The sequence below is a fragment of the Acartia tonsa genome, chromosome 3 (genome assembly GCF_053477335.1).
Source record: "Acartia tonsa isolate MP-2025a chromosome 3, ASM5347733v1, whole genome shotgun sequence".
Lineage (NCBI taxonomy): Eukaryota > Metazoa > Arthropoda > Copepoda > Calanoida > Acartiidae > Acartia > Acartia tonsa.
In genome coordinates this window covers 18,069,214-18,084,667 of record NC_137262.1, presented here as the reverse complement: position 1 = coordinate 18,084,667, position 15,454 = coordinate 18,069,214, and the positions used below count along the sequence as shown (strand labels likewise).

The following is a 15,454-nucleotide window of genomic DNA, read 5'->3' as shown; positions in this document are numbered from 1 at the left end:
AAGAAATTAAATATATTGGCTTCATAACTTTAAGCGAGAAACAAAATTTCTCTTTCTATTTATATATTTGTTTATCTTATTAGAATCTTTTGGCTTTATTTTTATATTTATTACATTGTTTAAAAGGCCAATATGAAAGGATTTAAATCAATGATATACCTAGTCCTTGTTTATACCTGTTTAATGGCAATTTTAAATACTTCTAAAAAAAAGGCTGTGATTGAACAATTCTGATACAGAAATAGTCAAAATAGTCAAATCTCCAGAACTATCCCTTAAAATTAAGTTATGCTTAGAATTATAATCCTTTACTTATATTATACAAGAAACCTTTCAAATTTTATTAATTTTATGATTATTTTATTATTTCAACTATCCTGGATTTTTACATATAGTACATTGCAAAAAGTTACTCAATTTTGCTGGATATTGAAAAGATTTTATTATTAAAAATATTTCAAAAATGGTCAAATTTTTCGTGGAAATTGTCCAAAAATTTCGACCTTTATCATAATAATATGAATATTTATTAAAGATTACCGTAAATATATTCTATTGGGGTCAATCTTTTCCAAAAATCGCGCGGCACAAACGTTACACATACATATATACTATACACAAATAATAACGCAAAAATTAATTTTTAAAAAAAGTGGAATAAAGCAATCTGACTTTTTTATATTTGAAAATGCCTCATAGTTACGGAAATCAGACTTTCTAACAGTTGAGTAAATTTATTTTTGCAACAACAAAAAAGTAACGGACGGACATACTCTGGCTGCTTGATAGCTGCGCTGCTAATAATATGGGAAATGTATTGTATTACAAATCCTATCATATCGCTTTTGTATTAGAGAATAGAAAAGATACTTAGAAAAATAAATCCCTTTAGATAAAGCTAAATTAACATTAATATATGAGATTTTTGAAGAAGAAAAAATATTTAAGCGTAGCTTCTGATAAAAGGGAAGGGGCATTGAACTGTAAATTACACTGGTACCCAAAGTTTTTAACCACGTTTTCTTAATCTTTGGCTCAAAAACTAGGGAAACTTTTACAGAAATTCCAAACTAGTAGTGGACAAACTTTTCATCCTTTAATTTAATGTACATAAAGGGAAGTAAATCAATTTAAAGTCTTTTGTCTTTTTAGATCCATAAATGTTACAGTTACTTTTCGTAACTTTAAAGGAGCAAAGGACGTAAAGACCTAGATATAGAGTAGCATCACAAATTAATAAATGTGAGAATTTAAAAGATAAAATATGAAATATAGTAATAAGATTTGAAAATTTAAATAACAGATCAATTATCTAAAAAAATAGTAGATCACTACAGACAAAATGTGAATAGTGGCAAACAAAATCTTATCATATGTATATCTACTTTGTTTACCTAATTATCTTTTATAATATTTGTCTCTGTCTCTTGTTGGGCAAGCCTACTAGCAGCCAATACCAGAAATTAGATTAAATTGACAGATTTTAAATAAATTATTCAAATTATTTGGATATCAATAGAATTAGAAATTTTGAGACCTCCCACTCGGAAATTTATTTAAAGAAATTACAACTTAATCAAATATTTAAAAGATTTTGAATATTTTTTATTATCAAATCAAACAATTGCCTTCTTTGAAATATTTTTTTAAAAATCTTTAATTGTATTTTATAAAATCCAATTGGTTTATTAGTTGCAAAGCTACTCTATAATTAGATAACTTACTCACGTCTTTCAACTACATCTCTTTGAAATACAACTTTCTTGTTTATTGATGGATATTAAAATACTTAAAACATAAATTGTTTAAAATGGAAATTACTCTTTTCTCTGTTATTTCTTAACTGTTCCTTTAATGTCCAAAATGTTGTTAGATTATTTTTGCTCTGCCAGTAATGAACATAATCATCCTGTATATTTGAATCGGAAACAGTTTGCTATTAATACATATAGTCTGTATGTCTGTGTTTGCTAATTTGTGTGTGTGTATGTTTGCGAATGTAAAGTTTTGGTGAGTGTGTTTACACCCGATATTATGGCCAATATTTACCTACCCTATCATCCTTCTACTCCCCCACACTCCCCTGATCTTTAAACATTTGATATTTCCTGGTTTATGGAATTTAATTATTTTTACTTTTTTTACTTGATTTCCTTACAAAAAAAATAAGGACTTGGCAGCCGTTAATTTTAAGGCGGCGGCCTGTAGATCGTTGGAAACTTGGCGCAACTGTAAGAAAACTGGATTTGGTGAAACGGCAGACAATGTAATATTTTTAGCCCACTAAAGATAGCGGCTCCTGTCATTTTCATTATTTTCATTAAAAATATCAAAATATCAAATATCACCCAGTTAAATGATAGAAAGAATGATAAAGATTTCTTTATCATACCTATTTTATATAACAAAAAGATTCTTCCAATTCTGTGATAAATAAAACAGACAGAATGAAATGTGAGGACCACTAAAAGATTTTGGTAAGCCATGCTAAGCTATTCTGCCCTATATTTGAGAATAAAGGTTTGAATTAACTTTTCTTGTATAAAATATTTTCAAAAAATAGTTTTCTTTTTCTTTCAAAATGGAAAGGTGTTGTTTGTGTGTGTGTGTGTGTGTGTGTGTGTGTGTGTGTGTGTGTGTGTGTTTGGCTTGATGCATCTTTCCATAAGTGTATCTAAAGATCAAAGCTACTCAAAAAGTATTTCTTAACAAAATTAGTTTTTATTTATTTCCAACTTTTTCTGTTTCTAAGGTTTAGTGATTTATTAGTGATTTAACTTTTTGAAAATAAATGAAATGTTTTTTTTGTAGATTGTCATCCTTGTTCTTTTTTATCCAAGTTTTTTTACAAGCTAACTTCAAAATATCCAAAGGAATTTGTCGTATTTGAGTAAAAGTGGTAAAAAGTGATGTTATACTTCGGTGCTTTAAACTTGTTTTATTATTCTTATTATAACTGTAAAAATTTTACTTTTCCTTCCTTTATGTATGTATATATGTATATAAAGTGTAAAAAGAGAATGCACCAAAAAATTTAAGAAGTTGTCAAATATGTTTTTAACAAAGATGATTATGTAGCGCAAACTAGCTTGATTAAAGGTGATATGATATATATATCTAATAAATAAAGAGGAATAAAAGTTTTTAGATGGCTCATTTTTTGAACGACAAACAAGAAAGTTATTGTCATTCAATGATAAACTGTAAACGGTTGGTCGGACGTACATAAATAGGTAACTTCAGAGTAGCTTTGCTACTAAAAAAACTTTAAAACTTATAAATAATAAATACAAACTTGTTACCAAAATGTATAATAAGTATAAGGTGGGGGGGGGGAAAATATAATGATATTGCTAAAGTTCTTATTTGAAAAAAATTTTTGTGATACATAATTCCAAATGTGTGACCAACCCTGATTGTAATAGACTTATTATTATAGATGCATCAGGATTAACCAAAAAACAAACGACAATCCTAAAATATTTAAAAATGCCTTTAAAAGTTGATATTTTATCAGAATATTCTTTCATTCATAAAAATAATTCCATACCAAAATAAAGAAAAGCTTTGCTTAAAAATTCTTTTATACAAATTCTATAAAATATCCTATTTTTTAAGAGGTGAGAGGTCATTGTAGAAATTATTTTGGATCGTTGTATGTCTATTACATATGGCAAACCAAGACAAACCCGCCACAGTGGTCTTGTGTTTTCTCTCTCATGAGACAAACTTTTTGTATCCCAGCTTTTTCTTGCTACAACAACATGATATAGGAGGGATTTACACTTGTGATAAATTATCATCATATATATTATATCCCATTCCCCCCCCCCCCTCTCTGCTCTCATACCTTGGATTTGGTATTATCTTAAAATAAAAACATTAGAAAAATCTCATTTTCATAATTTTTGTCTTTTTGTGGGAAATAAATCAATGATAATAAAAAAGCAAATAATAATGAAGCTAAAAACTATTACAGCATGCTATTATATAACAAGGTGCAGATTGCTGAAGAATATTGCAGCTTGTCTCAACAAATACCATTTTTAGATGACAGTTTTTTTTCTAAATATGTTTTTTGTTAAATTTTTTAAGCCCACTAAATTTAGACTACAATATCTTTGCAAAAAATTAAATAGAAAGAGCAGAGGGCCTACTAATTTTTCCTGTTAAACCCTCCCCCCTTTACTGATTGTCAATTTTAATTTCCCCTTTACTTCCTAGAGCCATTGAGAGGGGGTGAGGGCAGTGTCTCGAACCAAACTGTATTATTTTCCGTTACAGAATTATTGACAGTTTTACAAATCTTATTATTGGCTTTTTAAACATTTTCATATTGAAAATTCATTCTAAAATATATATTGATGTATATTAGAGCTGCTGCTTTATTATTTTGCATTAAAAAGTAGCAGGAACTTGGTTCATTATTTTGTACTAGGAAAAACCTATAATTTTTTACACAGCAAAGCTTATGCTTTTGTAGGTTGTTCGGTCGGCAATGCATTTTTGCGTTATTTAAGTGACTTGTTGAAACACAAAACAAATATGTTGTAAGGAAAACTTAAACAATTCATTTTGTCCTAATAATGAATATTATTTCAGAAGCCTGGATGTAAAGGAAGAGTTTAGCGTGGAGTACCGACACAAGATGAGCAGTACAGAAAGTCTGGAGATCCAGTGTACAGCTCCTGCCCAGTCCAGCCTTCGATCTGACCATTTTGGTAGCTTGGAAAACCTTAGGTAAAAATTCTTTAATGATCTATTGCTGCTTTGTAATACACATAACAAATATGTATGAAAAAGGTTGATCCTTTGGCTTATAAATTGGCGTAAGTCAGTATCTTGCAAAGTTAGGACAAAGCTCATGTACGGTTTTATGTTTCTAAAAGGTCATATTTCTTTTTTCATATTTTCCATTTGACCATCAAAAAATGTATCAATTTAAATTTGTTGAAAACCTCATTCATTGTTGAACCCTGTGTTTAAAAATACCAATGCACTTTAGTTTGGGATGAAAAGATAATTTCGAGTACATGTTCACTAAAAAAATATTGGAAATGTTCATATATATTTGGTAAATTTTTAATGTTTTAAAACGTAATACATGAACTTAAAAGGGATAGTTTCACGAAGTGCATTTTAAAAAAAATAGTGAACTGTAAGTTTTTTCTATTTTAAATAACGTAGTAGTGCATAATATAAAGTTATTGATTAAAATTAAGAGATTTTACCAGGGATTTTCCTTAAAAAATGAGTTTTTCATTTTTATTTTCAACTTCGTTGCGTGTTATATATGGCAAAAACTTTTTTGTCATAAATACAACTTTAGATAGCATTTACTAGTTAATAGAACTTTAAACTTTTTTTACAACAAAATACACATAACAACAAAGAATGACCAATAAAATATTCAGTATGGTACTTAGAGTAGTGATCTTTTTATATGTCTTAGTAGAATATATTAGGCATTTGATAGATATGATTGTGTTAAAGAATTTTAACATTGACCTGACCAAACTTTTCTTATTTAACAATATCTAAAAGAGTTAGTGATTTGCAACATAAATTACATGAGAATGGTCTTTTTATATATATATGTTGTGGTAATACGACACCCATACGGACAGGCCCAATACAGAGTTGCTTCGCTGTGACTTATGATAACAAACCCACCGCACTAATCCTATTATATCACTATCCATCTCATGACCGCTGTTAACCCCGCACCCGGCGGTCAAACTAAGCCTGCCTAAATGTGGGGAGGGGACTTGAACATGCAACTATCACGAGTCCATCATGCACTTATATAATCGGGAGGCACTGCCTCCCCTTTTACCACCGCTGCCCCCACAGCCTGTCTACCGTCGGGCGCTAAGCCCTAGCGCCCCACACCCCCTTCAAACCTAACTATTGTCATATTTTTGTTGTATATATATAGTAAACATAACTTGTAAATATTATTCAGTTTAAATATATAATTCTGTATGATTGAATCCTGCTTGTTTGTTTGGTAGAATACTTAAAGGCTAGGGCCCGTTGAATCCGAACTCGTTACCCCGTGGGCCGAGTACGCTCGGCTTACCAGAACTTGGTGTCAGCGTGTTTCAATCGAGCCTTACAGAACTAGCCTATTCTACCTCTGATTGGACCCTTTGGCAAGTAAGGGGACAATCAGCCGCCAACTGAGAAGCCAACTGACCCGTGAGACGGCCTTTTTAGGTCGAATTTCCATCATTTTGAACGCAATATGTGGGCCTCTGGCCTACGGCAAGCAGATTTAGCCTGCTAAAAGCGCCAGTTAAGACGCTTTGTCCGTGTCGTGTAGGAGTAGCGCTAGGTGCGCAGCCACGGCAACCGGATAATTTAGCTCAGACGGCTACAAAACTGAGTCTAAATTGGCAAGTGTAGCTGGGACAAGCCCCAGGACACCCAGGCCAAACCTACGAGACAGACAGCTGTGTGCTGGTCTCCCTAAGAAGGCAATGTGTGGCTGCGAAGCTTCAGCACACAAGTAAGCCCTACCACTGCGACGGATAGCAGATTTTGAGCCACAGGCACGGCAGGACGGGACATTCCCTGCCGCTGTCTCCCAGGATTCGAACCCGAGGCGCTGTAGGACGGGCCATTCCCTGCCGCCATTTGTCGGGATTCGAACCAGCGGCGCTGTAGGACGGGTCATTCCCTACCGCCGTCACCCCTCTGAACCTTGCAGGACGGACATTCCCTGCTGCCAGTGCTTCCAGAATCACACCTAGAGCTCCTAGTGATAACAACACATCATTGTGTATAAAAAAGTCAACCAAGTGATAAAAATAAATATAAAATTGTTGACCAAGTGATAATAAAAAAGCTCTAGTGATTCGAAGCTACAGTCTAAGCCACCATGGTAAGCGATACCACCATAGCTGCGGTGCGGCCACCACCAAAGTTTCTGCCAACCCCAGCCGAACGAGAGGCCCCCTTGTCTCAAGGGCAGGACCTCCACTTCCCCTGCCATATCAGGGTGAGGTTTCCTACTCCTGACCCTGCCCAGCATGTACAGGTTGATGCCATGGTTGATTCTGGCAACCGTGTACCAGGGTCCGCTGTAATTTCTGAGCACCTCATGCACGCGATGGGCGTGCAACGCATGTTGATTCCGGACAACACCCAGATCCTGACTGCTAATGAGGAAGGCCAGCCCCTCCAGGTAATTGGAAAATTAAAAGAGTTATATATGGCAGTTTCACACACTCTTATACTCCATCTATACCACGTGACTGTGGTCCGAAACCTCTCCCACCCTCTGAACTTGGGTGGGTATTTTCTCAAGGAGTTCGGAACTAGGCTCTGTTTCGACATGCAACCACCTTGCTTGTGGGCGCGTGGGGAGTTTATCCCACTCCGTGGCGTCCCCATTGACCGGGAGACAGCCGAGAGAGAGCTAAGCTATGAGGGGCCTCTGCCAGGCCCCCTGCCTGAGCAGCCGCGTGTGGTTGAGAAAGGCACACACTGGGTGGACGCTGAGCTCAACGCACACAAGGGCGCTAACCTGCTAGCCATGGGGTTGCCCCCAGTGCCCAAGGTGCCAAGGGAGAGCCTGCCAACAACGTTTCCTGAGATTGCCAGCCCTCCAGAACCCATCTTCTCCTCCGACATTTTTATCAACGGCCAGCCGTGTCCACCTGGCCCCCTCTACCTGGGACCTCCAGCCAGTCCACCAGCCAAGCCCGAGTCCAGACCCGTCAAGTCGCGGTCTGATGTACCCGGAGCCACACTCAACTCTCAGGCCCCAGCCTCTCCCGGCGCCGTGCCCGTCAAGTCGCGGCCGGACGCCCACGGAGCCAAAGCTGGACCCAGCATTTTGGCCTCTCCCAGCGCCGAGCCCGTCAAATCGTGGCCGGACGCCCCCGGAGCCAAGCCTGGCTCCGACACGTCAGCCTCTCCAGAAGCCGAGCCCGTCAAGTCGCGGCCGGTGGGTCCCGGAGCCAAGGCTGACCCCTCACCAGCCACGTATAGGCTGAGCGCTGTCACTCCAACTGACGGTCAACCACCCCAGCTCCGCACAGCCAAGCGGGTGGTCCTGCCTGGCCGCGGGGTTATGGCAGTCCCTGTTGAGCTAGTAGGCCATCGCACCAAGGATGCCATTCAACTAGCTGCCCCAGAACAGAGGTTTGGGGAGGACCTTGTTATTCCAGAGGGCCTGTATGCCCACAGGCCTGGCTCTGCCACTGTGTTTAGAGTACTGGTGGTCAATGAGGGGGAGGTGCCCCTCTTGCTGGATGCTGGCCTCCCAGTGGCAGGGGAGCTGGTCAAACCTGACATTCTGGAAGTTTCTGATACGCCTCCCCCGCGTCTCCACTCGGTCCAAGAACCTGCTGAGCCTATAGACATGCAAGAGTTGTGGGAGGCCTTGGAGATGGAAGACAATGAGTTCCTACGCAAGGACCCCTTGCTCAAGAAGGAGGTCTGGACTACGTTGTCAGAGTACAGGGACGTCTTCTCTAATTCTACCCCCGGCTGCACAGATGTGGTTGAATTGCAGCTGCGCCTCAAGCCAGGGACCCAGCCGATCCGCCAGAGATTTAGGGATCTGAACCCGCGGCAAGAGGCTGAACTGGAGAAACAACTGGACACTTGGCTGCAGGAAGGAGTCATAGAGCCGTCGGACTCCGCCTGGAGCAGCCCCCTGGTGCCCATCAAGAAGAAGGACGGGAGCACCCGCTGGGCCGTCGACTACAGGGCCCTCAACAAGTGTCTGGAGCTGGACAGCTACCCCCTGCCTAGGATCCAGCAATTGGTGGAACGAGCTGGCGGGCACCGTGTCTACAGTGCTCTAGACGCGGTGGCCGCATACTACACCATCCGTGTGTCTGAGGATAGCCGGCCCTGCACCGCCTTCACCACCCCCAGGGGCTTGTATCAATGGAAAAGGATGCCCTTTGGCCTGGCTACGGCACCGTCTGTCTATTCCAGGTTTATTGCCGGGGTCCTAAACCCACTAGGCACAGCCAACCTCCAGTCATACCTTGACGACGTCCTGACCTTCCACCAGGATACCTGGGCCCACCTGGCCAGGCTCCGAGAGGTCTTGGAAGCCCACCGCAGGGGAGGGATCCGCCTCAAGCCAGCAAAGACCAAGTTGTTCCGGTCCAAGGTGGATTATCTGGGTCACACCCTCAGCCGAGAGGGGATAGCCATGCAAGAGGACTATATTGACCGCATCTTGGACTGGCCAGCCCCTAGCACCCCCAAGGATTTGCTGGCGTTGCTGGGCTTCTTTGGATACTACCGCCTGTTCATCCCAGAGTATGCAGACCTCACCTACGAGATGAATCGGCAGAAGACGGCCAAGGCCCTAACCTGGACGCCTGAGATGGAAGCCCAGCTGCTGCAACTCAAGGACAAGTTCCGACAGGCCCCCATCCGAGCGCCGCCCAGGTTTGATTTACCAGCAGTGTTCCAGCTCACCACAGATTTCAGCAGCCGCGCCATCTCTGCCATACTGAGTCAATGCCAAGAGGGCAAGGAGAGGCTGATTGCCGCCGTGGGGCGCAAGACAACCGACCCTGAGACGCGCTACCCGTCCTGGAAGGGAGAGATGGCCGCCATTATCTATGGGATCCGAAAATTCCACGGCATCTTGTCCTACCGCAGCTTCCAGATCAACACTGATTCCTCTGCCCTGCTACAAATGAAATCACTGAACACATCCACAGGGATGGTGGCCCGCTGGCAGGAGGAGCTAGCGGCCTTAGACTTTACCGTCTGCCACAGGCCTGGCACCCAGAATACCAACGCCGACGCCCTCAGCCGCCGGGAAGATGCCAACATGCCAACGGCTAGCGCCGAAGAATTAGCAGAGCAGGCTGAGTATATCCACAACCTGGCCCAGCTAGGGGAGCCCGCAGCTAGCCGGCCTCCTGCCGCCCGACTGGATTCAGCTAGAGTATTGGAAGCCCAGACACAGGACCCCCTCCTGCTCCGTGTCCGCCAATGGGTGGCTGATGGCAAGGCCCCAACCAAGGCTGAGCTGCGTGGCAAGGAACGAGACGAGCAGCAGTACGCCAGCCGCTTCTCAGCCCTGGGCCTTGACGAGCATGGCTGCCTCACCACCACTGACCAGACTCTGACGGGAGAGAGGACAAGATACCTGCTGCCTTCGGCCCTCCAGCAGGATGCGTTCTTTCTAGCCCATGGGACCCCCATGGCTGGGCACTTTGGGATGGACGCAACTATCGCCCGCGTTGCCATGCACTTCTGGTGGCCCAACCTAGCCCGTGACGTCTGCCTGATGGTACAAACCTGCCCTGAGTGTGTCCAGAAAGTTACCAAGGAGAGGCTGAAGCAGGGGATCCACGTGCCCTCCCGCCAGGGGTATCCACAGCAAGTCCTATTCATCGACCTGGTGGGGCCACTGCCAGAGACTCCAGCCGGGAACCGCTACATCCTCACCTGCCAAGATGGATTTAGCCGGTTTGTCAGCCTCTACGCCATCCCCAACAAGCGCACCCTCACGGTGGCTGAAGCCCTGTTGCACCGCCACCTGGCCACGTTCGGATGCCCCCTGAAGATCCATTCCGACAATGGAATGGAATTTACCGGCCAGGTATTCCAGGAACTGGCCTCCCGGCTTGAGATTGGCCTGACACATCCACCACCCTACAATCCGCAGTCCAACCGAGTGGAGAGGTTTCATAGGACGCTCAACACAGGCATGCGCCTGTTCCTAGACAGAGACGATAACAACTGGGAGCCCCACCTGCCTGCCATCGCCTTTGCCTACAACACCAAGGCCTGTAGGTCCACTGGTGTGACCCCGTTCCTGGCCTTCTTTGGGAGAGAGGCCAAACTTCCGGTGGACATGGTGCTACGGCTGCCAGAGACCGAATATGCTTCAGTTCCAGCCAACGTCCAAGCTCTGTTGCAGCGCTACTATGCAGTTTATGATGCCATCCAGCATAAGGAGGAGGGAGCCATCAGGAGGAGCGCGGCAGCTTACGAAGGCACGGCCAAGTATGAGGTTGGAGACTTGGTCTGGTACCTGGCCCCTCGCCTGGTGCCAGGAAAGGCAGCCAAAATTACCAAGAGATGGACTGGCCCCTGGAAAGTAGTGAGGAAAGCTACAGAAGTCCATTATGTCATCAAACCTGCCTCTCCAGTAGCCAGGATCTCAGAAGTTACCGCGCATGTAGGCCGACTGCGCAAATACACTGGAGACGTGACTGCCCACCAGATCCCAGAGGACATCCAAGCTGACGTGGACGGCGACGAGGATGCCACCGAGCTGCCAGTTGGAGCGGCGGCGCCCGCAGCTAGCAACCCAGGAGAGTTCCCAGTGCACCAGCCAGCCGCAGCCGCCCCACAGCCTAGCGGCCAAGATCGTGACCCAGTGGAGGAAAACCTGCAGGAGCAACCCAACGAACCACCGCCGCCGCCGCCTGCTCCAGAGCCACTCAGAGATGCCATCTGGAACCCTGACGCAGACATGGAGAACCTGCCAGCCAGCAGCGGACCTGTAGGAGAAGAGCCAGCCACTGCGATGGAAGAAGCCGCCCCAGAAGAAGAAGAAGAAGCCATGTGCCCCCTGCTGATGACAGCCATCCCCATCCGGGTAGGAGCTAGGAGGCCAAGCAACCTGAATCAAGCAGGCGCCCCCATGGAGTTCTATGCGCCCTTTGCCATCACCATTCCACCCTTAGGAACCACCAGAATCTGCCTAGGCCTCCGTGTCCAGTTACCAGCCGAGACAGAACTGATCCTGCAGACGAGGCAAAATTTCCAGCGGCGAGGCCTGGCCGTGGCCAACCCACGCCTAGAAGCCAACCAGGAGCTGACAATGCTGATCACCAATCACAGTCAGACCGAGCAACGAGTGTCCCGAGGAGCCTGTGTAGCCCGAGCTGTCCTCCATCGAGCTGTGCCCCAGGAACTGCCTGTCCGGCGCATGAGCCGGCTGTCGTATCCCCAGGTTCAAGGCCTGGTGTCTCAAGAGCCACGCAACCCTTGAAGGGGAGGTTGTGGTAATACGACACCCATACGGACAGGCCCAATACAGAGTTGCTTCGCTGTGACTTATGATAACAAACCCACCGCACTAATCCTATTATATCACTATCCATCTCATGACCGCTGTTAACCCCGCACCCGGCGGTCAAACTAAGCCTGCCTAAATGTGGGGAGGGGACTTGAACATGCAACTATCACGAGTCCATCATGCACTTATATAATCGGGAGGCACTGCCTCCCCTTTTACCACCGCTGCCCCCACAGCCTGTCTACCGTCGGGCGCTAAGCCCTAGCGCCCCACACCCCCTTCAAACCTAACTATTGTCATATTTTTGTTGTATATATATAGTAAACATAACTTGTAAATATTATTCAGTTTAAATATATAATTCTGTATGATTGAATCCTGCTTGTTTGTTTGGTAGAATACTTAAAGGCTAGGGCCCGTTGAATCCGAACTCGTTACCCCGTGGGCCGAGTACGCTCGGCTTACCAGAATATGTTGTATGGTTAGTTGGTATTTCCGCTTGAGATAATGTGTATATTGTAAGGAAACCGGACGGTTTTCTTAATTTTTTTAAAAAGAATCTATAGAAAACCTGTCCTATAGTGAACCGGACGTTATTTTTTATGTTTTTTAAGTAACTTGTCCCAAGGGGAACCCCTGTTCAATTTTTTTATAACTCTTGTGAAATATGTGGAAAAAGATTATCTAAAATTGGTGTTTTGGCTATACATATTTGGAAAAAAATAGACCATTCTCATGTAATTTATGTGGCAAATCTCTTTAACTTTTTTCGATATTGTCAAATAATAAAAGTTTGGTCTGGTCAATGTTAAAAATTCTTTAACATATAATCATATCTATCCAATGCCTAATATATTCTACTAAGACATATAAAAGTTCACTACTCTAAGTACCTTAACTCTTTAAATACACTTCATAGAACTATCCCTTTATGTAAAAATAGCATTACTGTTATGGGAGGAAAAACATTTCTTGCTTTTTATAAAGACTTGAACAGCAACTTTAAGGAATATTAAAAATGATAAGTAAACCAATCCCTACCTTGAAGTCTAAGGTAAAAGTTGGAAACATTTGTAAGCACCATTACACTCAGGGAGGGAGAAGCCAAATTAATCTACACCCATTTATTCTCTTCAATAATTAAAAGCCACTAAATGTCAGGGTTTGGGGGAAGATTATTTCATCTGTGATTGTTGTATCCCTGTATCCCTGGCCACTTTTCTACTCTATCCATCCTGAAGCAACCTCAATTACTTTCTCATCCAATAAAAACTTGGCTAATTTTAGAGGTAATGTGCTAAATTGTGAGAGAGCTAGAGAGAGAGGTTAAGTAGGTATCCAACACTGACCGGGGACGGGGGATGGGTAAACGGAAGATGAATTAATCTTACTAACAGAATTTGTTAGCTACGTATCCTTAAGAAGATGTGGTTAGGGCAGTGGAAGATAGAATGCTATGCCCCCTGTTAATTTTTTTTTTAAATGAATGCATTTTCTTCTTTTTTTTCATTCGAAAATTCTTTTTTGGCCTTTTTCATGAGAATATTTGTCCTGCAAGTGTACCTGAAACAAACCATATAAATGTGTGTAAGTGTGCATTGCATGCATTGCACACGTGTGCTTCAAATGTGTTTGTGTGTGTCTAGACATTGTTGCATTATTATGCTGGGAATTAAGATATACACATTTTCTATACAACCATTTGGGTGTGGGGATGTGTGTCCCGTAGATAAAAAGTCCGATCCATTAATTTGTCTGCTTGTCCTATAAAATATGGTTTTATTGCCTGCTTATAGACACATAGTTATATGTATACAGGTATAGAACATATAGACTGAGATCTTTTTACATTTGTTTTTGCCATTTTTCGATTATATAAGCATATAGTGACTTAAAGCACATACAACAATCTATCTTCAACTGGAACTTTTTTTGAACGGGGGGGGGGGGGGGGGGGGATGGGCATATTTTCCATAACCAAAAGAAAAAATTCCTTAAATGGTGAAAATATTATTATTAGTTCCTAACTTTCATTTTAATTTTAAAAACTAGAATATTATATAAAAACTTACTTATGCAAAATGCAATATTCCGAATGTTAAAAACATATAATCCTAGAAAAGTTTTAGATATATGCCATTAAAATAAAAAGAACAATTGAGGAATATCTGTCCTAACTTTGATACTTTTGCAAAATAGGCAAAAGCTTTTGTGTGTGTGTTTGTGTGGTTATTCTGTGTAGTTTAGTGTTGGGGAGTGTGTTTGTGTGTGTGTGTTTTTAAGCTGTGTAAAGCTTTGGCAAAGCAATATTCAATATTTGATGCAAAACTGCGACAATGGTCAATCCTAGTGACAAAACCAAGGCTGCCAACCATCATATAAAATTTTTATACACAAGTTGCCAAATTCTTTTTTGACTTATTTGTCAATAAACTTCATTTTTATATAAATTTAACAAATATGTATATAATTTTTTTATTCGATTATTTCTCAGTTGCTTATGATTCAATAAGAAAATTGGAGGTCTGCTTTATGTAATACTTATGTATATTATAACTTGTTATTGCAACAATAATATTAGAAAATTGGGCTGTGGAAGCTTGCAGAGAAATAGGGATAGGAATTTGTAATTTAAATTAATTTTTCCCTTATTTTGTATATTCTGTCTTTTATACCTAATATTCTAAGGAGGAAAGAGAATTTTAAGGAAATTTTTTTTTCTTTCATTGACTTATGCTTGTATCCATGGTGGATAGCCAGATATAATGGGGAAAGAAAGGGGTTAAGATAAGATAATTGAATTTAGCTTACTAATTTCTTTATAACACTAACTTCACTAATACACAGGGATAGGATAATACAGAATAAATTTAGTATTGCAATGCAATTCTTTACAAAATATGAATTTAATTTTAAAAGATTATTTCCTTTTACTAAGTTATTTAGTTGAAATTATTGTTTTCTTTGTGAGATGTAAACATTTATATTCATTCCTGTGATTATAAGAATGGAAGGAGGTTCAAGCATCTGGTTTTCTCAGGGATGAAGGGACAGGCACATGGAATATATGAAATTAATTTCCACCAATTTCTCCAAATGGCAGAGTTTTGTAGATATTTATTCATATAAACTCTTAAATAATCTTTTTTCCAACCTTGTTTTTTTATAGAAGGGATAATGATTTTGAAGTAAATCAAAAAGCTACAAAAGGATTAATTTCTAACATAACAATAGGAGGAAGATAGTATATCTCCTAATGACCTCTCCCTCTATCCCTGTCTAGATCCAGATCTGCAACAAGTATGATATCTTTAGCACTCTTCTTTTTATCTTTCTTATTATACCCTCTCTCCCTCTATCCCTGTCTAGATCCAGATCTGCAACAAGTATGATATCTTTAGCACTCTTCTTTTTATCTTTCTTATTATACCCTCTCTC

At 41.4% G+C, this 15,454-nt stretch overlaps 1 protein-coding gene across 2 annotated transcripts in view; it reads left to right on the top strand.

Moving 5' to 3' along the window:
- The window catches only part of LOC145313537 (uncharacterized), a 100,961-nt gene that overhangs the window by 67,813 nt on the left and 17,694 nt on the right, over positions 1-15,454 (top strand). For both annotated transcript variants that reach the window (XR_013877365.1, XM_080152985.1), the window contains exon 2: positions 4,603-4,740. Coding sequence is in view for 1 of the 2 variants with exons in the window: in XM_080152985.1 (XP_080009111.1) it covers positions 4,603-4,740 (138 nt within the window). In the remaining variant the exon portion in view is untranslated. The remainder of the gene's footprint in view (positions 1-4,602; positions 4,741-15,454) is intronic.